Source organism: Porites lutea, chromosome 10 (assembly GCF_958299795.1).
Source record: "Porites lutea chromosome 10, jaPorLute2.1, whole genome shotgun sequence".
Taxonomy (NCBI): Eukaryota; Metazoa; Cnidaria; class Anthozoa; order Scleractinia; family Poritidae; genus Porites; species Porites lutea.
The window spans coordinates 27779933-27804982 of NC_133210.1; the positions used below are offsets into that span (position 1 = coordinate 27779933).

The 25050-nt window shown below is 41.3% G+C and overlaps 2 protein-coding genes, 1 long non-coding RNA gene and 1 pseudogene across 3 annotated transcripts; 2 read left to right on the top strand and 2 right to left on the bottom strand.

Annotated features, from left to right (window-relative positions):
* LOC140950054 (DNA polymerase alpha catalytic subunit-like) overlaps positions 1-15348 on the bottom strand; it is a 56990-nt pseudogene extending 41642 nt beyond the window's left edge.
* On the top strand, positions 8279-11507 carry LOC140950053 (uncharacterized). Its single transcript, XM_073399217.1, has one exon. The coding sequence runs from the start codon at positions 8373-8375 to the stop codon at positions 10641-10643; it is 2271 nt and encodes a 756-aa protein (XP_073255318.1). The 5' UTR covers positions 8279-8372; the 3' UTR covers positions 10644-11507.
* Positions 10791-11711, top strand: LOC140949732 (uncharacterized). The gene has a single exon (XM_073398871.1). It carries the CDS (start codon positions 10791-10793, stop codon positions 11709-11711), a length of 921 nt encoding a protein of 306 aa, XP_073254972.1.
* A 1070-nt stretch (positions 15349-16418) lies between the features above and the next one.
* On the bottom strand, positions 16419-17997 carry LOC140950055 (uncharacterized). Its single transcript, XR_012167142.1, has 3 exons — positions 17916-17997; positions 17420-17479; positions 16419-16471 (listed from the first exon to the last, which is right to left on the bottom strand). It is a non-coding gene; the product is annotated as an uncharacterized lncRNA (long non-coding RNA).
* Between the last annotated feature and the right edge of the window lie 7053 nt (positions 17998-25050).

Below are 25050 nucleotides of genomic sequence, written 5' to 3' on the forward strand. Positions count from 1 at the left end.
AAGGATAAAGAATAATTAACAGAACATTACAGTGAAGCTAGTGATGTTCTTAATAATTCAACTAGGCAGCAACCTTGACCAACTCTACCTGGTTGTTTGAATCTGTCTTCATAAGCATCAAACCAGTAGAATTTAAGGAATTTTTCCCCTAAGAGGAGAAAGAAAAAATGATCTCTGTAAGAACATGGAATGGGGAACAGATCTAGTAACTTAAAAATTTGGCCAGTACTGGCATCACTGGTCAGACATCCTTGCAAGATTCCCTAGTTTCTTTCTGTGTCCCTTTTATATGTTGGCCTTTATCAAGCCTTTCTATCTAAATGTTAGCTCTAGCAGAGATTTTTGCACTGTGGATGAAATCCCATCTGACTGTTCAACCTCTTAAGCAGCACTTTTACTTTGGGTTGCTAGTTTTTCATCTTTTTGGAATGTGAAATGTCAGGAGTCTTCTTGAATTGTTATTTTGCCCATCATGAAAGCAGAACTGTGTGAGGCCTATATTTTCACTTTTTAATAATACATTTCAAGCTTGAAACTTGTTGATTACTGATATGTTCACTAACCATCTACTTCTTTGAGTGGAAGAGAAGACGAATCCACATTAACATCCATCAAAACCTACAGTAGCACATAAAAAGAGAAAAAAAAATACAATGTAAGCAGTCAACCCTGTTCAGGGTTGTCACTAAGATTTCAAGTTGCCGGGTATTTGTTGTTAGTAGCCAGGAAAAATCGCAAGCAGTCATGGAGCCGAGCCCCCCCCCCCCCCCCCCCAAAAAAAAGCAATCTTCATCGAGAGTAGAGCTATCATTAGCGGTTTTATGATGATCACGACTTTATTAAAGAAAACTACAACATTCTGAAAGACTAAAATACTAAGTTTTTACTTTACGTAAAGGCTCGTTGGAGGGTTTTTTAGTGGCCGCCAAATGGGAATACATGTAAAGTCTGGGTTTGAAAAAACTGACAGGTAGGCACCGGTCACGTTATCCGCGCAATCTTATCTTCACGCAGACAAGGCGCATGCTGGCCAGTGTTAAATCACAACAATACCCTTTAGAAATGTTAAAAATGTGGAAAGGACAATCCTTACATGGTGCAAATGAATTAACATGCGCTGTAAAATCAATTGTAAACCCTGATTTAGTTATACGCAAGAACGAAACAACTTACGGAAAACAAAGGTAAAACTAATATTACAGATGAATTAACCCACAGAGAAGCAGAAAGAAGAAAGGCAGACGATGAATGTACGAAAAAGCATCATAAACATAAGGTTAATATGGTTTGTTGGAAAATAAAAGTATTATAAGGCAAAAACAAGCTTAACGTACGAAAAATCGCGGTTAAAATATAGCAAAACTAAACTGCACAACGTTAGTGGTCTCGAATTTAGGAACGAAACATCACTTAACATACGAAGAAAAAGACCTACGGATAAGCGTTTACAACGACGCTGAGATGTCAAAACGAGACTCAAGGAGAAGAATGCAAAGGTAATGTCAATGCTTAACGTCCCTGTTATACATAACTTCTTGAAAGTAGAAGCGAGAGGATGCGACCTGAGGACAATGATCGAACATTTCCCGTTGACCGCGCGTTATTTTACCTAAAGCTAAATGTAAGCCTGGTCACTTAAATGACAATTTATTAAAAACATAACAATCAGTCATAGTCTTCATCGTCAAAGCCTTCATCATAATCCTCATCATCATCAACATCAGCATCAGGGAGATTTAACGCTAGGATGAAGCCTCAACTTCTTCTGTAATGTCAACAGAGATCTGCTCAGATCTTGCATCGTGAATAAAGAGTGCAGATTCCTTTGCAGCTTCTTCGACATGTTCAACACAAAGCCAACACAACGGTTGAAACTAGGGACTTTTAGCATCGACAAAGGTGACGGCAGCGAAAACGTCACTTTTAAAATGAATTGGCGTTTTTTCCACCTTTGTCGTGTTGATATTCCAATTTGCTGAAAATATCTAATGTAGGCAAATTTCGCTGGAGATGATTTCTTTGGGACCGCACTCAAGTTAGATAATTAGAAAGAGAAAGAAAAGTTCATCATCGCTTGTTTACGTCCTCCATAAAACGTGAAACTAGGCATTCTCACGTCATAGTCGTGCAGTACCGGCAAAGAAATGTACAAAAAAGCGTAATGGCTAATGCACGTGCAAACTAGTTGTTTTGCTTAATAAACCTAATGCTTTTTTGACGTTACGTTCTCGTTATCGTTGCGGACGCCGTCGTCGTTGCTAAAACTCGCTACTGACATTTCGCGAACGGAGAGTCTTCGCGCGTGTGTACTAGTACCAAATCTAAATCAGATGTCTTTTCCCGACATTTCTTAGGTTTTGCCCGCGAGTATTTCAAAATTACTTAAACCTGCTGCAGATCAAACTTGCATTTAGTTTGATGGATAGTCTTTGCTTGTTTAAAAGGTGTGCTCTTTTAGTTTAATTTAACGACGAAAGTAGCCGGGGGCCATGCTCTGAGTAGCCGGGGGAAATCCCCGGCCCCCGGCCCTTAGTGACAACCCTGCCTGTTAATATGGATACTGAGGGGGCCACAGAAAGTGACCGTGTTAACCCTTTAAGTCTCAATAGTGACCAACATTAATTTTCTCCTGACAAGATCCATACAATGTCAAGAGCAAAGTCTATGAGAAATTAATAAAATGATCACAAAGAGAAAAATCTTTAATCTTTTATCAAATTCTCTCAACTAATTCTGTAAGGAAATGTATAGAGATAAGTCTAGAGAATTTGTATATGGATATTGGGGCTTAAAGGGTTAACAGGTTGAAATTAGAGAAGATGTAAGGGCTTTCATTCCCCAGGGGCAAAACAAACTGTCCATAATAACGAGGTGTCCACATTAAGCAGGTGTCCATTATGCAGGGTTTGACTGTATGCACCTTAAACAAAATTTGTTTAAAACAAACAGGAAACAAATTAAAGCTATACCATACTTTTCTCTGTGTTGTGATGAAGTGGTACAGAGAGGTATTCAGGGTGCAAAGGAAGTCAGTTTTACAGCCTGCCATTCGGGCAAGCTGTAGCTAGCATGTACTAGTCTACAAGTCATTCCAGCTGGCCCCTAAACCCTTTTTGATTAGCTGGATTGACTACAATCCTTCTGTAATTTGAATTTCCCCCCAAAAACAGCACTTGCCCATCCAGCAAGTTAAGAACAAAAATCACTTGCCCGATAGAAAATCCACTAGCCCCGGCGCGGGCTATCGGACAAGACTTTCTTTGCACACTGGGTATTTCTCATTGCAGAGAAAGAGATATGATGTCATTTTTAAATAATTCAATGACTTCTTGTACAATGAAAGGCAGGGAGATGACTAAGAACAAAACAGATTTGCAATAATATCTTGACACTTTTATACCTCTTGTTGTTGTGAATCTTCATTTCCTAAGATAGTTTCCCATCCTGAATCACCAGGAAGTTCTGTTGTTCTGCAAAGATTGTGACGAACAATGAACATTCAATCAAAGAGAACTTGATTACGTAATTAAGCTTAGTTTTGTTTTGATTTAGATAAGATACGTTTCTGTTCTGTTTCATTTATCGAGTTTTTACCCCCCCTATTTTCATGTGCTATTGTTCACAGTTTGAATCAATTACGTAGCTCACCATTCCTGTTTTCTAACCGGTTTTACAACTGTACACGTGAATTGATCCAAATGGGACTGGTCAAAAAGTATAGGGGGGGGGGGGGGGGGGGTGGGCCGGAGCAGAGAGAGGGTGGGTCGTGAGGTTTTGAGCCTTGTGCAAGGGGTGGGTCGTGCAATTTTTAGCTACCCTTAGGGGGTGGGTCACCCTATTTTATTACATAGCTAGGCACTAACTACTAACGAGACAGTTGACTACACTTGGTATATAAAACACAGCCAGCTGAAATTATTGCTAAAATGCTCACAAACCTGTTGTGCGAGAAAGTACAAGAGGGTGACAGGCCGCACATCTATACGGGCGTGGAACCCTCTGTTAACCTTTTTTTTTGGCTCTTACGAGCATGTCCTTTAATGATTTTCCTTTTTTGTAAGGAAATGATTGGTGGTTCCTTAAAAATTTATTAAGGTTACAGTTGGTATGTATAAGATTCCATTTTTTCATTCAAGCTTCCTTTATAGTAGACACTGAGGGCTAGTATTGTGTCACCAATTGCAATATTTCTTTTTCCTCCTCGTTGTTTTGTTTTAGGAGTTTAGACTCCCTTTTGTGAATTTTATTTCTGATAGTATGTTTTCTATCAAAGTTTGTGGGTAGCCTCCGTCCATCAAGCGTTATTTTTTAAATTTGAATTATTTTCCTCAAAAGTTGTTTCTGAGGAGTTTTTTCGTAGGATTTTCAAGGCTTCTCCTTTGACAAATCCTTTTTTTAACATTTGGAGAGTGACACGAGGTGAAATGTGTGTGCAAGAAGGTTTGCCTTTGTTAAAAATGCGTCTTTGCATCAAGAATAGATTTTTTCTTGAATCTTGTGCCTTTGTATACAACCGTGTCTAAAAACGCAGTCTCAGTGTCAAATGTTCCGTCCGTGAATTCAATAGTTGGGTGATGTAAGTTTGTTTGTTCAATGAAGGCTTCGATGTCTGGTTTACTCATGTCCCATAAGGCAAAGATATCGTGTATGTAGCATTTCCAAACTGTTGTTCTAAAGACAGTTTTGCTTAGAGTTGTTGTTTCAATATATGTCATGAAAATATTGGCAAAGGAATCAAATCCGCTGTCTTTGTGCCCATTGCAGTTCCATGGTTTTGTAGGTAGTGCTTTCCATTGAAGTGGAAGAAATTTTCTTTGAGGATCGATTAATCTAAGCTTTTCCGGCAAGTAATGTGTAGGAATGGGTTGTCTTTGTAGAAATTTTCATATGCTTTGTGACAGACAATTTCAATATACCCTTGTTTCGCTGTATATTTGTGTCAAGACTCATAACGTCCATCGAAACAAGGAATGTTCAGTTTTTCACATTTGTCTTTTCAGTGAAAGGTATGATTTCTGTGATTTTGATATTGGTTGTAGTAGTGTATCAACAAATTTTGTCAAGCACAGAACAAGGTTTTAATTGGATTATTAAGAGGAAACCAAACATCCGTGTTTTAACTAGGGGGTGGGTCATGCAATTTCCAACCTTGCTTTAGGGGTGGGTCAGTCATTTTTGTGCCGAAGGGAGGGGGTGGGTCATGTGTTTTTTATCAACCACATTTCCAAATGCTCCGGCCCACCCCCCCCCCCCCCCTATACTTTTTGACCAGTCCCTTATCAGAGAACGCCCCTTTAGTTTTTGTGGAGTTGGAGTTAGTAGATCTACGGAGCAACATCGGAGTTTTCAGAGCAGTTTTATCTTTTTCGGAGTTACGTAACGTCGGAGTTTCTCTAGCCCTTAAGACAGGATCAGACGTAAGTTTCAGCTTATTGTATTTAGTTTTCGTTTTCCTTTCAATTTTGCTTCTTTTGTAATTAGTCTTAGCCCCTTTTTTGATCTTGTACATTGTAATTTCCCCTTTTAGTTTTCACCGCATGTGTACAATAATTCAGACGAGTTGGTGATCGTATTAAATGCTGTTGAGTCAACTTGTGCTGTTAACTTCTATACTGTGGTTGACACTTCCCGATCTCCAGTGCACAACATCCCGTGTCCGCTGCACTGGGCACGCGACAGTGAAAAGTCTGTGGATAAAATCAACGAATGGAGGTAAGCGGTATCATACTTTAAAACCGGAGCCATCGAGAATGACGAGCCCAGGAAGAGAATGGCTGAACGTAGAAGGAGCAAAGGAGAGCGGAGCCAGGAGCAAAAGGCAGACGAGACCCACACAAAAGGCTCTACAAAGCGCTGTAGAACTTAAACGGAGGCAAATTCTTAGATCGCGTAAAAGGCTCCTTAGTGTTATGCAATCAGTAGAAGGGCTAAGTGATGACAGCCATATTGATACTGTAGCGCGTGACCTTACACTCGCCTCGGAGGAGTTTGGAAGATTGTTGCAGGAGTTAATTGGCTTGTACGAGCAAGATTCACGCGGCGATTACTTAGAAGAGGCTCAACTTAGTGAAGAGAACGAGACCCTTAACCGAGCCCTCTTACTTTTAGACAGTCTAAAGAATAGAATTACTAGACAATCCAACAAATTGTTGGAGACAAGATCTGTGTGTTCTCGTCGTTCCTCGCGCCATTCATCAGCCTCCAAAACTAGCAGCACTACTGCTAGATTGCAAGCGTTAGCGGAAGCTAAAGCGGCAAGAGAAGAAGCTCAGTACACGCGGTTAATAGCACAAAAAGAACTTGAGCATAGGACACGCGAAGTAGAAGCGCAGAAAGTTCGACAACAGGAGATAGCGCAGTTCGAAAAGGAGATCGCGATTCTGGGAGCAGACAAAAAGGCCGCGATGGCGAACGCTAAACTTAAAGTTTTCGAGGAGGCTCTTCTAGAAGAAGAACTTGAAAAAGATTTTGAATTACCAGAGCTAGAATTTCCCAAAATTAAAGCAGAGGAGAGGACTTCCCAGTGGGTACATTCCAACCCCCTACCCACGGGAAAGGTATCACGTTCCGAGCGAAACCACGAGCCGTTAAGCACGCCAGAACAAATAAAGCCTCTATTGCGCCCCACCCCCAAAGAAAGAAAATCGGAGAAAACGGACCTCCTCCCTGAACTTCACGTCCTAAACCCGGGTCTACCTCAGCAGCAATCCGCAGATGAGGATCGTGTAGTACCACAAAATACCATTTTCAATCGGCAACCACTTATATCTTCGACCCCTTTGAAAGATATCACCGGAAGTCAGCTGATAGATTCGCTTACAGTCGCAAATCAACAGATAGTTGCCAGCCTAGCGAGACAAAATCTCCCAAAATGCCAGCCTGACATATTCTCTGGGGACCCTACCCTCTTCCATCCCTGGAAAACCGCCTTCAAAGCTATGCTGTTAGACGCTGATGTATCCCCAACTCAGGAGATAAACTATTTAAGAAGCTTTACTAGCGGAAAGCCACAACGCCTCGTTGATAACTACCGGAAGCGGCAAATGCGCGACCCCGTCGCGTTGCTAAAAGAGCTGTGGGAAGAACTAGAAAGGCGTTTCGGGAGCGTGGCTGTGATTAGTAATACATTTTTAGAGCGCTTACGGGACACCGCGACCTTTGACGAGCGAGAACACGATAAACTGCAGCTGTTCGCAGATCTATGCGCGGACATCGAAAGTCAAGTGACTTATCTCCCCGGACTTACCTGCCTCAACTATCCCAACGCCATGCAACCAATAACCGCGAAGTTGCCGCAGTTTATCCGCGCCAAATGGGAGAAAGAAATAGCCTATTACTCGAACACCAACGGCGGAGCGTATCCCCCCTTCTCTAGATTCTCTAAAATAGTCCAGGAGCAATCAAAGATAAAGAACGATCCAAACGTTCTAGCCGGTAAAGCAGCCAGCCCCACCCAGGTTTCAGCACCTAAGCCACGCAAAGAAAAGAAAACGCTTAAAACGGAGACTCAGCTCACAGCTGGAAAGGATAGTGCCGGAGAAGAACAGAGAGAGGCCGCTGAAAAAAGAGAAACTAAGGCTAAACATTGCCCGTATCACGAAAGAGACGGACACGATCTGCAGGAGTGTAAAGCGTTCTCGGCGAAACCCCTGGAAGAACGTACGGAGTGGATCAAAGACGCTCGCCTATGCTTTCGCTGTTTCAGCCCTTACCACGTCGCGAATCGGTGTAACACCCCCGTACAGTGCGCTATCTGCGGAGACAAGCGTCACAGCGCCGTACTGCATAAGGAGAAGCGGCCACCCTCTAAACCGGAGAATGAAACAGTCAACCCAAAATGTACCGTACTCTGTGGACCTACAGGGGGCGTGTCCTGCAGCAAGACTCTGCTGGTGGACGTCTACAGCCGACGTAACCCACACCTCACTAAGCGCGTCTATGCTATCGTTGACGAGCAGAGCAACAGTTCCCTCGTCACTAGTGAACTAGCCGACGACCTTGGAGCGGACGGACCCTTAGAAAAATACTTCTTGTCCACGTGCAGCGGCGAGAAAGAGGAGAAGTATGGTCGAAGAGTGGCAGGCATTACATTACGTTCACTTGGTGGAGCAGAGTTCGCTGTACCGACCCTCACCGAGTGCGATACCATCCCACAAGACAAGCGCGAAATCCCTACCCCAGACGTGGCGAGGAAATTCCCGCACCTAAAGGCCATAGCGCACGAAATACCTCCCATAAACGAGACAGCTAAGATTCACCTTTTACTTGGTCGAGACGCGCCGGAGCTTTTAAAAGTCAGGGAGTTCAGAAATGGCCCGAAAGGAGCCCCCTGGGCTCAGCGACTGGCCCTCGGCTGGACCATCAGTGGTCAGATGTGCCTTGACTTCGCCAGTGGTCCCGCACACGTCCTCACTCGCCTCACCAGCCTGTCTACTGTTACGGAGAAAGAACTGGAGACTGGAAGCAGAATTTACGAGCTAGTACCTTGCCCCAACCAGATCAAGGTTACAGACCCCCTCTTGGAGCGTGCCACTGACGACATATTTAGGAAGACACGAGGTGACAACGAGCCCGGTCTCTCCTGCGAGGACCGTAAGTTTCTGGAGATAATGGATAGAGGTATACACAAGAACTCAAGGGGAAACTGGGAGATGCCCCTACCGTTCCGTAACGAGCGCCAGACTATGCCGAACAATCGAGTTCAAGCTATGCAGCGCTTACAAGGGCTTCTCAGGACGTTTGCCAGGAAACCCGAAATGAAAGCGGACTATCTGGAGTTTATGGGAAAAATAATCGACAAAGGTTACGCCTCGGCTATACCAAGTGAAGAAGTTCCGCCTCCTCCCGGCCGTTCTTGGTACTTACCGCATTTTGCAACTTATCACAATACAAAGCGCACCATTCGCGTCGTGTTTGATTCCAGTTGCGAGTTTGAAGGAGTTTCATTGAACAAAGTACTTTTACCAGGCCCTGACCTGATGAACAACCTCATTGGAGTCCTCATGCGCTTTCGCAAGGAGAAGATAGCAGTAATGTGCGACATCGAGCAAATGTTTCATTCATTCTATGTTGAGCCACCACATAGAGACTTCCTTCGTTTCCTATGGTTCGAAGGCAACGATCCGTCAAAGCCCATTATAGAATATCGGATGAATGTACACTTATTTGGCAATGGACCCAGTCCCGCAGTCGCTACCTACGGCCTACGCAGAACAGCCATTGACGGCGAGGAGGAGTATGGCGAGGAGGCCAAAAAGTTCATTTGCCGTAACTTTTACGTCGATGATGGCTTGACCTCGCTTTCATCTACTCAAGGAGCGACAGACCTGGTTAAGAGTGCGCAAGCCACCCTAGCCACAGCTAACCTTCGACTTCACAAAGTAGTTTCTAATTCTGTGGAAGTCATGGAAGCCTTCCCGGCCGAAGATCGAGCAAAAGACGTGCGTGACCTGGATTTACGCCATGACAGCTTGCCAGCTCAACGTTCGCTCGGGGTATTCTGGGACCTGGAGACAGATGCCTTTACCTTTAAGGTATCTTTACCGGAGAAGCCGTTTACAAGGAGAGGAGTATTGTCCATCGTCAACTCTGTGTACGACCGGCTTGGCTTTGCAGTACCTGTTATGCTCGAAGGAAGAAAAATACTGCAGCAGCTTGTCCATATGGGAGAACGGACAAAGGAGAACAATATCCCCCTAGCCTGGGACGACCCCCTCCCTACCGCGATGATGAATCGGTGGACGCGCTGGAGAGACTCTCTCGTAGAGTTGCAGAACCTTTCCGTGCCTCGCTGTTACCGCCCTAAAGATTTCGGCAGCGTGACTAGAGCGGAGTTACACGCCTTTTCCGACGCAAGTCAGGACGGTATTGGAGCCGCAGTCTACCTTCGCCAGTTGAACGAAGCAAACGAGGTGTCTATGGCCCTCGTCTACGGCCAAGCAAGAGTCGCCCCGTTAAATCCGACGAGTATACCGCGTCTAGAACTGTGCGGAGCAGTCCTAGCTGTTCAAGCAGCCCAGAGAGTTATAAAAGAAATCGATCTGAAGATTTCTGACGTGACATACTACACCGATTCAAAAGTAGTACTTGGCTACATCACCAACGAGAGTCGACGGTTCTATGTGTACGTAGCCAACCGAGTCGAGCTGATTAGGAGCATGTCTACCCCGGAACAGTGGAGATATGTGGAGACCGATTTGAACCCAGCGGACCTAGCAACGCGCGGAGTTCCCTCAAGCAAGCTAATGGAGACGAGCTGGCTAGTAGGCCCGGAATTCCTACGCAAACCGGAGAGAACCCTCCCAACCAAGGAAACGTTCACGCTCGTCGCAAGCGACCCTGAAGTCCGAAAAGCAGTGTTCAGCGCCAGTGTAAATACGCACGAAGAGGAAGAACCAGACCTTGGAGCAGAGAGGTTCAAGAAATTCTCTTCATTAAAGTCTCTGCAGCGAGCAGTCGCTAACCTAATTGTCATTGTCAGAGAGTTCAAACACCGGAGAGACGTTAAAGCAGAAAGAGTTAACCTCAGGAGTAAAGCGCATAATACACAAGGCAAGCTCAGACCCCCGACAGTCGAGGAATGGGATCAGGCCCTGCGCGTTATAATCAGCAGCACGCAGAGAGAAGCGTTCAGTGGGTTGTAACGCGACACCAGAAAAGAACCTGAGCTACCGAGAGAAATCCAAAGTAGCGCCAAGAAGGCTCTCAAAGGCTCGCAGCTGTACCGTCTCGATCCGTTTCTAGACAGCCACGGGATCCTCCGCGTCGGAAGCAGATTAAGGAGAGCTCAAATGGAGTATAATGAGAAACACCCGATCGTACTACCGAAGTGTCACTATGTCTCACAGCTAATAGCTAAACACTATCATCATGAAGTACACCACCAAGGGAGACAGATTACAGGAGGTGCAATTAGACAAGCAGGTTTCTGGCTTATTGGAGGCCATGACGTAGTCACGAAGGTCATTGGAGCTTGCGTCCTGTGTAAGAAGCTGAGAGGACCACACCTAGAACAGCGTATGGCCGACCTCCCGCTAGATAGAACCGAAGTCTGTCCCCCCTTTACCAATGTAGGATTTGATGTCTTTGGCCCCTGGGCGGTGCAAACACGTAAGACTAGAGGAGGAGGAGTAAACGCCAAGCGTTGGGGCCTAGTGTTCACGTGCCTAAGCAGCAGAGCCATTCACATCGAAGTCTTAGAAGCTATGGACTCCAGTGCCTTTATCTGTGCATTGAGGAGGTTCTTCGCACTACGAGGCCATGCTAAACTCCTCAGATGCGATCGGGGCACAAATTTTGTTGGAACTAAGACGGAGCTTGACGCAGCAGCATCCGAGTTAGATGAGAAGAAAGTGGAGAAGTTCGTAACGGAGTGCGGTTGCAAGTGGGAGTTTAACCCTCCCCATGCATCACATTTTGGCGGTGTGTGGGAGAGGCAGATTAATACGATTCGCCGTGTATTGGATGCTATGTTCACTGAGTTAGGCCAGAGTCAGCTTACACACGAATTGCTGGTGACACTGATGGCCGAAGCGGTAGCCATTGTAAACGCCAGGCCGATAGCAGCACTGCCGTCCGACACCGATGACCCGCAGCCTCTGTCCTCTGCGATGTTACTCACTATGAAGACACGCCCAGCCTCGCCCCCTCCAGGCCAGTTGGTCGTTTCGATACAAAGTCGTTTCGATACAAGTAGTTTCGGTACAAATTGAAGTCGATTCGATACATACCTTAAGTCGGTTCGATCCACTTGAGGTCGTTTCGATTCAATCAGAAAAACTTGCCAACTTTTGAAGATTTAGTCACTACCATTAACAGTTCGTTTATTTTTTGTCTTGAAGAATATGAAATATGATTTAAAATGCTAATTACGACATTTACGGTCGCTTCATCGTTTGGCTGAAGTCCTGTTTGCTTAACGCCTTAACTCATTTCACTAACGTTTTGTAACCCTAGAATATCGATTTCTACAGTTCTTACTACTCTGCTTTTATGTCGAAGCATTTTTTTTTGAAGGGGGATCAACAGCACTGCCTTAACATTGTTGCGTTAACCGATCAAGCATCACTTGTGAGGTTTTCACACAATACCAAAAAAAATCAAAAACACGATCACTTGCACGTGTAAATTGCACGTGTTTGACTTGAAGACTTATTACTGGCAAAAAAAAACACAAAGATATAATAAGGATCTTTTAGTTAAAGTCCTCACTGTTACAATGTAGTAGTGGTGTAGAGGTTACCGGAGTAGAGACCGTGGTGGAAATCGACCACGACTTCGAATTCAAACTTACACAACAGGAAAGGTAGTCTCCTTCGCAGCCGTTATTAGGGTCGTCACTCGTCACGCAACGCTCCTCCCCACTAATGGGGAGGAGCGTTGCGTGACGAGTGACGACCCTAATAACGGCTGCGAAGGAGACTAGGTGGAGGAGAGAGTACTTGCAGAGCCTACAGCCGCGACGAAAGTGGACGGAGACGCGGCGAGACCTGTGCGTGGAAGATATCGTTCTTGTGCGAGACGAATCACAACACCGTAACGATTGGCCACTGGGACGAGTGTCGGAAGCCCTTAGGAGCGACGACGGCAGAGTGAGGAAAGTCAAAGTAAACGTTGTCAGAGACGGAGAAAGGAAAACCTACCTTCGACCAATTAAGGAGCTAGTTCTACTTCTGACCGACACAGCTGATCCAGACCAGCAGTAAACGCCAAGAGAATATGAGTAGCAAGGATAAGAATCCTTGGGCGAGGAGTGTGATGAACAATGAACATTCAATCAAAGAGAACTTGATTACATAATTAAGCTTAGTTTTGTTTTGATTTAGATAAGATACGTTTCTGTTCTGTTTCATTTATCGAGTTTTTACGCCCCTATTTTCATGTGCTATTGTTCAGTTTGAATCAATTACGTAGCTCACCATTCCTGTTTTCTAACCGGTTTTACAACTGTACACGTGAATTGTACCCTTATCAGAGAACGCCCCTTTAGTTTTTGTGGAGTTGGAGTTAGTAGATCTACGGAGCAACATCGGAGTTTTCAGAGCAGTTTTATCTTTTTCGGAGTTACGTAACGTCGGAGTTTCTCTAGCCCTTAAGACAGGATCAGACGTAAGTTTCAGCTTATTGTATTTAGTTTTCGTTTTCCTTTCAATTTTGCTTCTTTTGTAATTAGTCTTAGCCCCTTTTTTGATCTTGTACATTGTAATTTCCCCTTTTAGTTTTCACCGCATGTGTACAATAATTCAGACGAGTTGGTGATCGTATTAAATGCTGTTGAGTCAACTTGTGCTGTTAACTTCTATACTGTGGTTGACACTTCCCGATCTCCAGTGCACAACATCCGGTGTCCGCTGCACTGGGTACGCGACAAAGATCCATGCACTTATTATTACTAAATTAAGTTTTTTCGTGATATCAATATATTTTGAGGGCTAAACTGCAGAACAAGTATAATTTTTCTGCATTTTTTAGGTGAGGAAAGGCAAGCGCGAGGCAGGAGTGGAATGCAAAGCCTCCCCCCATCACTTTATTACAGATAATTAAATAAAAAGGAAATCATTATTATTTAGCAAACTATGAATATCCAAAAATGCCCATCAGTGCAGTGGACAGTAGTTTTGTCTGACTGTGCCCAAAACACAAGACAAGAACCCCTAAATGAGTCAGTTATTTCCTGAAAGCGGTCATGAAAACCAAATGGTACAAAAGTATCAGCTCAACTAGCTGTAACATAATCATTTCTTTGTTCAACAAAAATTATCTGCTGACAAGATCCAGCAAGTTCCAGTGACTTTGCTTCAAAACACATGTGACCACACCGTTCCCTTGACTTCAAAACACAAACATGACAATTATTACCTCCAGCCCCAACAAGGTTAAAAAGTCATATGATAACAATGCGTTATTATTTCTCAGAAATATTTAAATTGTTTAGTGATGTCAATGAATGTCAAAATAAATATCATAAGAGAATTGCATACTTCTGTGGCATAGTGCATCTTCTGTCATTTGGTTTCTCACTGGCCTCAACCTGAGAGGATAATTAAAGGAGAGTATATGAAGTACTTCTGATGGTTACTGGTAGCTTTCCCAAAAATAAATAATGTTGAATAGATGGAGAAGTGAGTCAAGAGATCAACAAAATTTCATTGTAAAATAAAGGTGATCTTGAAAAGTTGGTCAGAGACTGAGAAGAATAATTAATTTTTTAATTTTACAATTTCTTGGAAAAGATGAATTCAGTAACTTAAAAAGGTTTTGGTTTAAGTTTAAGGGAGTCTAAACTAAATTGTAGGAAAACAAAGGTTGCTTAAGCCTGAACTTGCTCCTTAGATTATTTTGAACAGCTTGGTGTCCTTCAAAACAAGGTTAACCTGGTATTGAATCAATATGTTAAAGCAATATAGAATCGATATAGTAGGGTACCTTGATGAATAACCTGGTATTGAATCAATATTGAATCAATATAGTAAAGTACCTTGATGTGAGGTTTTACATCATGATTCTTTTCTGCATTTGATAAAGCCTGGATAGCTTCTTCATTGCCAAGATCATCGTCATTATCAAAGTCATCAAAACCAGCATCGTATTCTGGCATGTCATCATATGAAGCAGGAACATCTAGCAGAGATTTTTCTGTTATTTACACATGTATGATTACATTTAAACTAAACCATGTTTTATGACAGCTCAGAAAAAGTTTTTAGTATTGGCTGACATAATGGCCAACACTCAGTCAGTGTAATGGTTGACTATCTGTTGACATGTCAGTTAAGTCTTGGCTAATAATTATGTTGGTTGACATAAGTTATACCCATTCATCAGACAGGTTGACATATCAGCCGATTCACAGCAGACACTCAGTCAACATGTTGGATGACGTACCAGCTGACATGTGCGCCACGAATCGGCAAAACATATTGGCTGAGTGTTGGTTCATATGTGCACAACATGTCTATGTTGGTGACCAGTCCAAAGAATGTCAGCTCATAGTGATGACCAATACTCTTCCTAATTGTGCCCACGGATCCAATTTTACTTGCCCAGAGCAGTTTCATGGTTGTCTTAGTCTGCTTCATTATGCAAAGAGGACTTGACTGGGCTGCCCATGAGGCAAGTCATAAAGGAAAGTTACTTAACTAGCAGGACTAATTTCCAGCCCTGCGAGTGTACACTTCACCTTTAATAATCTGATGACGAAATTCTATCTTTTTTACCTTCCATCCCTGTATCCATATCTGTCATTTCCAGTTTTTCCTCTTTGATTTTTTCTCCAACCAAGCCACCATACTTTCTTTCTGTTCTGTCACATGACTCAGTTTTTACAGCCGCCCCTGATCTTATCTTTGCTGCAATGACTTTGTGACTGGGTTTTGGTGGGGAAGTAGGCTCCTGTTTGAAAAGGGGTGCTCTTGGGTTAGATGATTCCTGTTGAATGAATTTATTAGCAAAATCACTGGAGGGAGTAATACAGTAAACTTTCTATAAACCTCAGCACTCTGCTTTCAAATGCAATCTGGCTTGCAGAGGGTTTAGGTGTGGATAATTAGCGTGACAAGTAGAAACTGTGCCATTCATCTTATAAGAGACCTTGGAGGTTGTGGGAGGCAGGGGGAAAGGTTTTCATGCCAAACTAAAAAGTATAAACAGAACAAGATGCTTTCGGTCATTATAGGTATAAAGCCAGAACATTTCCAGTATCTATTTTCTTCAAAACCAGGTATTACCTGAAGCCTTGTGGGAGTGTAATGATTTGAAGAAGATTTTGGAGTTCTTAAAATGAAACAAAAGAAAGCATAACTAACCTAAATAAAGGACTTTGTAGGGCTGTCACTAAGGGTTGGAGGCTGAGAATTTCCCCTGGCCAGGGTTTTCATTAACAATTCTATAAGTAGCAGGAGAAAGGTGTAACGTACTTACAGGAGAATATTTTGAAAGAGGCTCTATGTCTGAATAAGAAAAAAAAGGTTACCAAAAGTTAGCCAGAGAATTCTGTGTAGTAAGTGAAGAATTCTCCTATCTCCGATGCCTAACAAAAACCCTGCCTTGCTACTATGAGCTTGACCCCAGGATACTTTTATAGGAAACAAGAGAAAAATAAAACCAAAAAAACTTCCGAGCAGTTCATTTTCCCCCACCCTCTTATTGCATATACCTGGCACCTTAAAATCATAGCGACAGCCCTGACTTTGACGACTCTGAGTTTTGAAGCAAAACTATTACCATAACAATAAAAATCAACAAAATTGATTTATCCTTTTACTAGACATGATTCTTAATCTAATTTTCTACTCAGCTTACTGTCATACCAAAATGACTGAGGTCTATGCATGTTCTCACTGCCTCTAAAATCAATATACTTTTACTTTAACTCAGACTATTATTCTATTTTTTCTGTAGCAATAATCTATTTACAATACCTTAACACCTGACCCTTGCCCTTTGACATCTTTACTGTAGCTGGTCTTGGATGCTTAAAATGTCAAAAATAACAGAAACAATCATTAAGACTGTGACAACAGATGGATCGAAACACACCAATCACATTTTAGAGTCTTCAAAGCAGATCACTGCTTAACTGATTGACAAACAAGCAATAATTGGCCTAATTGACCAATCAGGTCAATGAACAGAGTTAAATAACGTCAGTTGATGTGAGACAACTAACTCTGATTCTGCATAAAAATGACTACCACAAGCTGTCGAAAATTAAGTCACTGTCAACAACATTCCTCTTCAGCACTACACTTACCTGGACTACCACATTTGACTTTCTTAGAAAAACAACATAATTGAAACTATATGAATATATGAAAATCATATATTAGAATGGCAGGATGGAAAGGTAAATGCAAAGAAGATCATCACAGTTTTAAATGCAACTTTCGCAGTTGCAAAAAGAAAGCCTGAAAAAAAATTCAGGTTTGTGTGGGATTCAAACCTTTGACCACTGCAATAGTATCACCAACTGAGATGATGTTTACAAGCCAGTTAGGAATGAACCAACTTAAAAACCAGCTCCAAACAGGCCATTTGCGAGTTCCCAAGGCTTTCACTTTTAAAATGAAGCTGACTCCGAAACCTTTTCTTGTGAAAATGAAGTTTATTTGCATGAGAATAAAAAATTCCTTTTCATATCAATAGCTTTGTACTTTGCCTCGTTTTGAACCAGAGGCTTGGGGCAACTCAGAAGTGGTCTATTGGCCTGTTGGCTTAGAAGGTATTGCAAAAGGCCAAGAGTTCAAAAATTCAGTACAAGCCTGAATTTTTTCAGCATTTTCTTTTGACAACTGCAAAAGTTGTAGTCACAACTGTGATGATTTTCTTTACCTTTAACAGTTCCCCATAGCACTCTAGAACAAAACACTACACCAACAAAAACTTAAGTGATAATAATCTAACTTTTAATTTCTGTGCATACCTCTACTTCTTTGAAAAGGTCATTGAGGAGATCGTCATCCCCAAGAGATGTAACTTCCTTCTAACAAAGGGAGCATGAAAAAGAACTTAGTTAAGTTCCTTTTGGGTCAAAAGAGGGAGAGAAAAATATTAAGCTACCGTAAACAAAACCTACATGTATGAAGCTATTTTCTTAACCAGTCTTTCTTTGGTTTGTTTTAGTTTATCTGTGGAGGCATGTGAGTGGCCGAGCGGATCTGGAGGTCCGGGGTTCAAGCCTTGCCTGTCGCATTGTTTTCTTAGACAAGGAACTTTAGTCCACTGTTTTAAATGGGCACTGGGGACATACTGCTGGGTGTAAACCTGCAATAGACTAGCATCCCGTCCAGGGGAGAGTAGCAATACTCCTAGGCATTGCTTCATGCTAAGGAAACTGATCGAGATAAGCTCTGGCTGTTTGGGTCTTTGGCATGTTTTTGCCTCTACCTTACCCCATTTTAGTTCTCAAACCTTCTCACCTTTGGTTTCTTAGCTTTGGCACTTGCCGCAAGTAACATTTTATTGATTGACTTTGTATGGCTTTGCTACTGGTTTCTTTACGTAAGCAAAAAATGCATTATGTTGTTAATAAATATACTTAGTTCAAAGCATACAGAAATTTGAAACAACAAGCCTGTCCAACAAAAGTACTTACTCAGGTTATTTAGCCTTGAATTTAGGAACATTTTTCCCTGAAACGGTGAATGAAGATTTTTATTGAGTACAGTTTTTCTGTTTCCTAGCAGCCTATGTAAAACCATAACCCATTTTTTCACCAAATACAGCTAATAAATTCACTAACCATTTGCAGGCTCCTCATCAAGATCATCATCAAAAATCTCTCTTCCATCATCCATATAGCCAGTCCCATCTAAAATTTAAGATTTGTTAACATATGGTTTACATTGGTGGCCTGGCCAATGGGTAGAGTAGGAGCTGCTGGTAAGGTCTCTCCTAATTGGTCATGGGAAACAATGACATGTCATTCTTCCAATTGTTTTAGTATTGTTTGGGGTCAGGGAAACGCACCATGACTTCCTCCGAGCAGCTGCTACATGACCCTGGCCAATAGCAATACCAGAGACTAATTTTCACTAAGTTTAAGATCATGTGTTACTAGCCACCACAATGCAGTCTGGCTGCTTATTAGACATGTTTAGTCATAAGAGGTGCCTAGTAAGAGGATTCTGACAGTATCACGTGTAGGCGTGGCTGATTCTAGTTAGATGAGTGGCAGCACCACTCCCCCCTGAAGAAACTGCCAAATAAGGAGATACCACTTGGGGTAGAAGTGAAGTGATCTGCAGGCCCACAGGTTATTGCTTGCCAACATTAACTTTTATTTTATGCTAAAATATCATTTTCACATGTAGTATTATTGTTATATTTATTGAACAAACTCTCGTAAAATCTGTCTTCACTGGGTATATGTACTCTCAGATTACTCTTATCAGTAAATTGAGAATTATGGTGGAGTTCCATGCATGAGTGACCGTAGTCTTTTACAGTAGGTGAAAAGACATGGAGACATGGTAATCTATATCTTGAAGACATTTTGGTAGTCAAATGACCCTCAGGGTTTGCAAATTTTATTGATGAGTGGAGTCAGTGTGACTAAAAAATTTGTGAAGCAGAATCTGCTTCACAAATTTTGGAGTCACTTTGGAATATTTGGAGTCAAGTATCACAACGAAAAAAGCCAAACAGACTTTCCAGCATGTGATCCTATGTTTGTTACCGAAGATTTCTGGAGTCGAAGTGACTCCCTCCGTAACCTCAGTGGAGTCATTTGAACAATTTTGGCATAAAATAAGCCAAATTTGGCGTATTTGCAAACCCTGGACCCTACATCTACCCACCCAACCGTTTCATTGTCTACATCACAGGGCAACTAATGTGAAACATCACACTTTCTAGCTACAGTGTAGTGTAGGAGCCCCCAACCCGTGTTTAACTTGATATCTTTATAAAACTATTTTACACTGTAGCAGAGGTAAAATGATAGGAGTGCACTTTTGCTGTTTACGCTTGCGACTGAAGTTTACGCGATGAACTTCTCACCATCATCAATGACCAGCGAGTCCTCTTCCTGTCGCTTACGGACAATGTCCGAGTATTCATCTTCATTTACCACCTGATAAACATCAGCCACTTCACCAACCTTGAATAAAAGAATGAAAGCATGGTCTATAGCTACATGCATACATCAATTTATTATATAAACACCAATGAAATACCAGGTGAGCTCTCAGGCAAAAACATGATATCTTCACATGCGAAAAAATAACAAGTTATCTTCACATGTAAAAAGATCGCCGCTACTGTGGCTACATGATAAATCGTGCCTTTCAAAGCAAAAAAATATTAAAGTGAAATGGTTTGGTATTTCATTGATGTTTATTTAAGGTGGCTCAACCGGATTTTTTTGGCGGGATACCTCCCACGTTTGAGCATTAACTACGTCGGCATGAGTAAAGATATGGGAAAAAGGTTACCACAACTGTATTATATAAAGATGAAAATATTTTATGATCTGGGTTTTATTGCAATCAGAGTCGCCATGGCAATGTAATGACACCATTATGCTTTTTATTTATCTTTGCATGTTTCTCTGTACCAGGAGTTTTTTGAAGAAATCGCTTAAGGGAGTAAGTACCTGCCATAATTGCCTCCATTATGGCAAAGTTTAAACAAATTCTATGAGAGCGTTTTTGACATATTTTGACACGCAGTTTTAACAATCATAAAAACAGTGAAATAGCATGCTATCCACACAATTCGCTAATATTTTAAGAAACTGATAAGCTTTGGAAACGCGGCCTCATCCCATAGTAGTTTGATTCCATTGAAAACTGCATACAAAAAAAGAGGGGAATTGCTCCAGGCGATCGCAAGTGAGAAGAATTTTATTAACTTGCATTCAGCTGCTTTTGATACAGGTTTTGGACATAATTTGGTCCATGCCTACAAGTTTTGCATTTTTCAAAACACCACTCAATAATTTTTTTTTGTAAATTCGACAATCTCGAGATCAATCGTCAATAAATATTCCTTGCAAGTTTCAAGAACATTGAAAACAGGGAAGGCTTTTAAATAGGGCCTCAAATATAACCAATTTTCCCCCCAGATTTTGTGTTTATAAGTAAGCATCCTCTTTATTCACTGGCATTGTTTTCAAGTTTCATATGCACATGCACAACTAGCAAAAGATATAAATTTGCATCAAAAACAACTCTTGATGTACTTTCCGAAGAAATATCCAGAATATGCTAATAATTGGCTTGTGTCACCGATTGCAGTGAGAGCCAAAACGGTGAACGTCACCGCTCATCGTGTAGGATGCAATACTTAATTATCTTACTCGGGTTATAACATCACAGACACTCTTACAAAGAATTGCTCTAATGTAATAATGTATCACTAATCTCTTTACCCGGTAACTAGAATATTCCGGAGATTTAACCGAGGGTCCTTTTTGATGCAAATTCTATCTTTTTGCCACCCCTCCTGGTTCCCCTTAGTTCCTAGTGACTGGGGGATAGGGGCCTCACCCCTGGAGACTGATCAGGACTCCTGTCCAGGGTGGCTACCCTGGTATCACTCAATCTTGTCTCCCCCCAGGAGGGTTTCTCTCCTGGTCCCCTTACCCCTATAGTTAAGTGCTTCCCTGCCACCAGAATTTTGCCAATTACTTTTGTGTGTTTTCTGTGTGTATCTACATGCAAAACCTTTATGCATAACCACTGCCAATTGGAAAGTTTATTAAGGCACAATTCAGTCCAAATTTCTCTGAATATTTTGATTAACTCTAGAGCCTGACGACTTCAAATATTTTTAAAAGAATGTGTTACTTTCAATGTGTTATTTTTGCAGATTACCTTTTTGTAGGTTAATGCATTCTACGTGTGAAAATAAAAACATTTCTCTATGAGGAAACCATATTGCACCATAACAAAAGACCTTGCTTCCCTTCTTAGCCAGATCATTACTTAACAGCACTTTTGGAGGCCATTTTCATCATTAGCATGGTGATGGTGGTGGGGGGGAGGGTTTGGGCATGGTATTTTGTGCACATTTATGGGAGATGGAATGAGAGGGCAGGAACAAAACTAACACCATTCAAGATTATAAATGAAGGGGGTGGGGGCTTAGAGACAACACAAAGCAAAAATTAAATCTAAAATAATTCTCATTCCCCATCTACATAAATAATATTATGAGCCCTAGCTCCTTTATTAAATGAATAAATGACTGAATGATCAAATGATTGATTGAATGATTGACTGACTGACTGTATGACCATTTGATTGACTACCTATAGCCTTGACTGACAGAACAGACTGATTACGTCCAACATTCAGTAAGTTTCTCATTTGATAGAATCACTGTTTCACGATGGAATGAATGAATAACTGACTGTTTCATTAACTTAATTTTTTTTAGTACAGTCAGTCCAGGTCAAGCATACCCCCAAGATTGCTTTAAGGAAAGATTATTTGAAAAATGAAACCATTAGTTGTTGCCGCAACCATTATCAAATTCAAATCTGCATTCTTGTATGAATTTAATATTTGTTGTCTACAAGGCTCAAAATTTGTGCATTCATGGCATAAAGGCTGTCTGTGTAAGGTATTCGACAACATGTTTCAATATGCTAGTGTAGTAAAGTTAAAGAATTCGTGACACTTTGTACAATGAATCGTGACTTGTTAATCTTGAGTGAACAATAGATCAATTACTAGCTTGATAGGAACCGGAAATATGATCCCTATTGTGTAAGCAAGCGTGCAAAAATGTGCATCGTGTAAAGTAGATAGTTAGATGTGCCTTCCGATCGGAATAGCGTAAAAGCTACAAGCTACACCCTTTAAACTGATAAGATTTTGTGTAGGATGGAATGATTACTCAAACCTAGCCGCTCAGGATTTACGTAAGTAATGTAGGAGTAATAGTGTTTTAAGCTTTCAATCAAATTAGGGTGTTTACTAGAAAGGAAACCACACGCATTCTCTACTATATTTTCCCACGTATGATTTAGCTACCAATATGTATAAAAGTACCTTGATTTAGCAATAAACGATGAATGTGAATGTGAATGTGATCAGGACTTGAGTGTTTGAGTCTCTTAGAATACTGATAGCCCGAAACCGGCCAGGTCTATAGAGATATTCAGCAGTCGACAGTCGACACTTATCTGTTGGCCACGAAATCAACTCCTGTTTACAACACTAGTAATATCCATTGCTACACAAGATATACAGCTAAGAAAAATCTTTATAAGATGAGTGTACGAACAAACGTAGGCAAACAATCAATCTCTTTTATAGCTACAGACATTTGGAAGGACCTTCCAACTCATTTAAAAAACTCAAGCAGGTATATGTCTACATTTGCAAAGAAATTTATACACTATCTACTGTCAGAACAACAAACGAAATACGCTACCTGCGTAGCATCACGGTTTTGGTTGGGCACGCAACCTAATAAAGGCATGTGAGGACAGAGAAACAGTGAGGAGATTGGGGCGGGAGCAATGAGAAACTGCCTGTATGGACGGGTGGCCTTTTTGAGTAGTCCAAATGCCTGCATACGGATCGTTCCATTTGAATAAGAATGTTCACCCGCCAATCATATATTTGGTAATCTCGTATGGGAGAGTTCCAACTGACTGAACAAATCTTCTCCAAAAAACAAAATCAAAATATCAAAAAAGTGTTGACAGGAGCGTTGTCAATCTTGAATATTCGATGGAAAAACAGGGCAGTTGTATTGAAGCCTGAACAGGAAATGGCCATTTAAAGTCTTCTTCACAGAAGAAATGTTATGGCAATTTTGTCCTCATCGAAAACCTGTATGATTGCAATTTCACCTCTAAAAAGTATTATATTATACATGTAGACGACCAGATTTCAGAAATGTTGTCACTGAGCTGTACAGCAATGGAGCTAAAAATTTGCTTTGAGAAAGTCCCCCTCAACTTTCTCTATCACTTGGTGTTTGAGAATAATGCACTACATCAAACAGTGTGAGTGATTGTGATCGACGAATTGCATACAGTAGAAGAAAGATGCACAGCAACAACCTCAGGAAACAATTACTCAATACGGATGAAACAAACCAGCTTCATGACCTCTAAATAAATAAAAAACTTAGTGTGACAAAAATAAGATTTACACAGTCAAGTTTAGAATGCAGAGTAGTCTCCTACGTCTGAGATAGCAATATAGAAGGAAAACCTGTGTTTGTTCAAGCAAACTGCATTTCCGGCTAGGTCACAAGCTTTTGAGTCGTGTTTAGCCTGTCAACACTTTATTTCTGATTGGCTGGGAAAACTGAAACCAAACAAGTTGTCAACAGGATGTCAAAATGAATTGAGGGGGTGGCAGCTGAAAAGGCCATGAATCCAAGCAAATGATTTTTATTTCTCTCCGCTCTTTCTTGGCGCTTTGTACTGACATTTTTGCAGCTTTACCACTCAGTAGTGATCCCGACAAAACTGCCATGCTTAACACAGGCTACAAATGAACACAATTTTCACCCTGCTGATGAAGCAACATAGTTCATGTGAATAAGTTCTTCCTTCATGTTCTTCCTTCTTTATTTTTTTGTTCTTCTTATTGTATTTCTTTTGATTTTACCTGCTAGCTACATGTAGATCCTAAATTGTTCAGGGAGCTAACAAGAAAACCAACTAGTTCGTTTAGCTTCCTAGCTTGCACATGATTGTCATTACATTTAATTTATCTTCTATTGGAAGTAAATTTACTAGATTGTAATATCAACCATGTACATTGACAAAGGCATAAAGATTATTTATTATTCTTTTTAAACTGGTTTTGATTGTTCATGAAATTTAATACTCACGAAATTAAGTGAGAATAAGGTGCTAACATTTTTCCTCTGGCATTTTATCAAGGGTGCATGAAATCAAGTAAATATGGTACATTTATGTCACACATATTATTAGGGAGCTTTAGCATCGACGACAGCAATGGCAGTGAAAACGTCAGTTTTAAAATGAATTCCTGTTTTTTCAATCTTTGTTGCTTTCATTCCAATTTGCTGAAAACGGCAAGTGCAGGCAAATTTCCCTGGAGGTGATTTCTTGAGGACCACACTCAAGTTTAGAGAGAGAAACAGAGATTCATCGTCGCTTGTTTACGTCCTCCATAAAACTTGCAATTAGGCATTTTCACGTCGTAGTTGTGCAAGGACGGTAAAGAAATGTACAAAAAATTGTGATGCACGTGCAAAGTTGTTGTTTTGCGTAATAAACGTATTGCTTTTTTGACGTCCTGATTGCCGTCGCCGTCGTCGTTGCTAAAGCTCTCTACTGTAAAAAAAACAAAAAAAAAATAGAAGAGTTGTTTACCTTGTCCTCAGAGCTGCCTTTTCTTGCTGATCTTGTTTTCTGAGTATGTTACATTGTCTTGCAGTTTGCCTTGCTGTTCCTCTTCATCAAGATTCTAAGATACATGTATGAAACAGCGCAGTCCATCATTGAAAGAAAATCAGTTTGACAAAAATTAAGTTAACATATTGTAACTGTTTTAAGGTTAGAACTTGAATAAGACACCCCTGGCAGTGAAAAAAAAAAAAAAACAAGAAAACTTT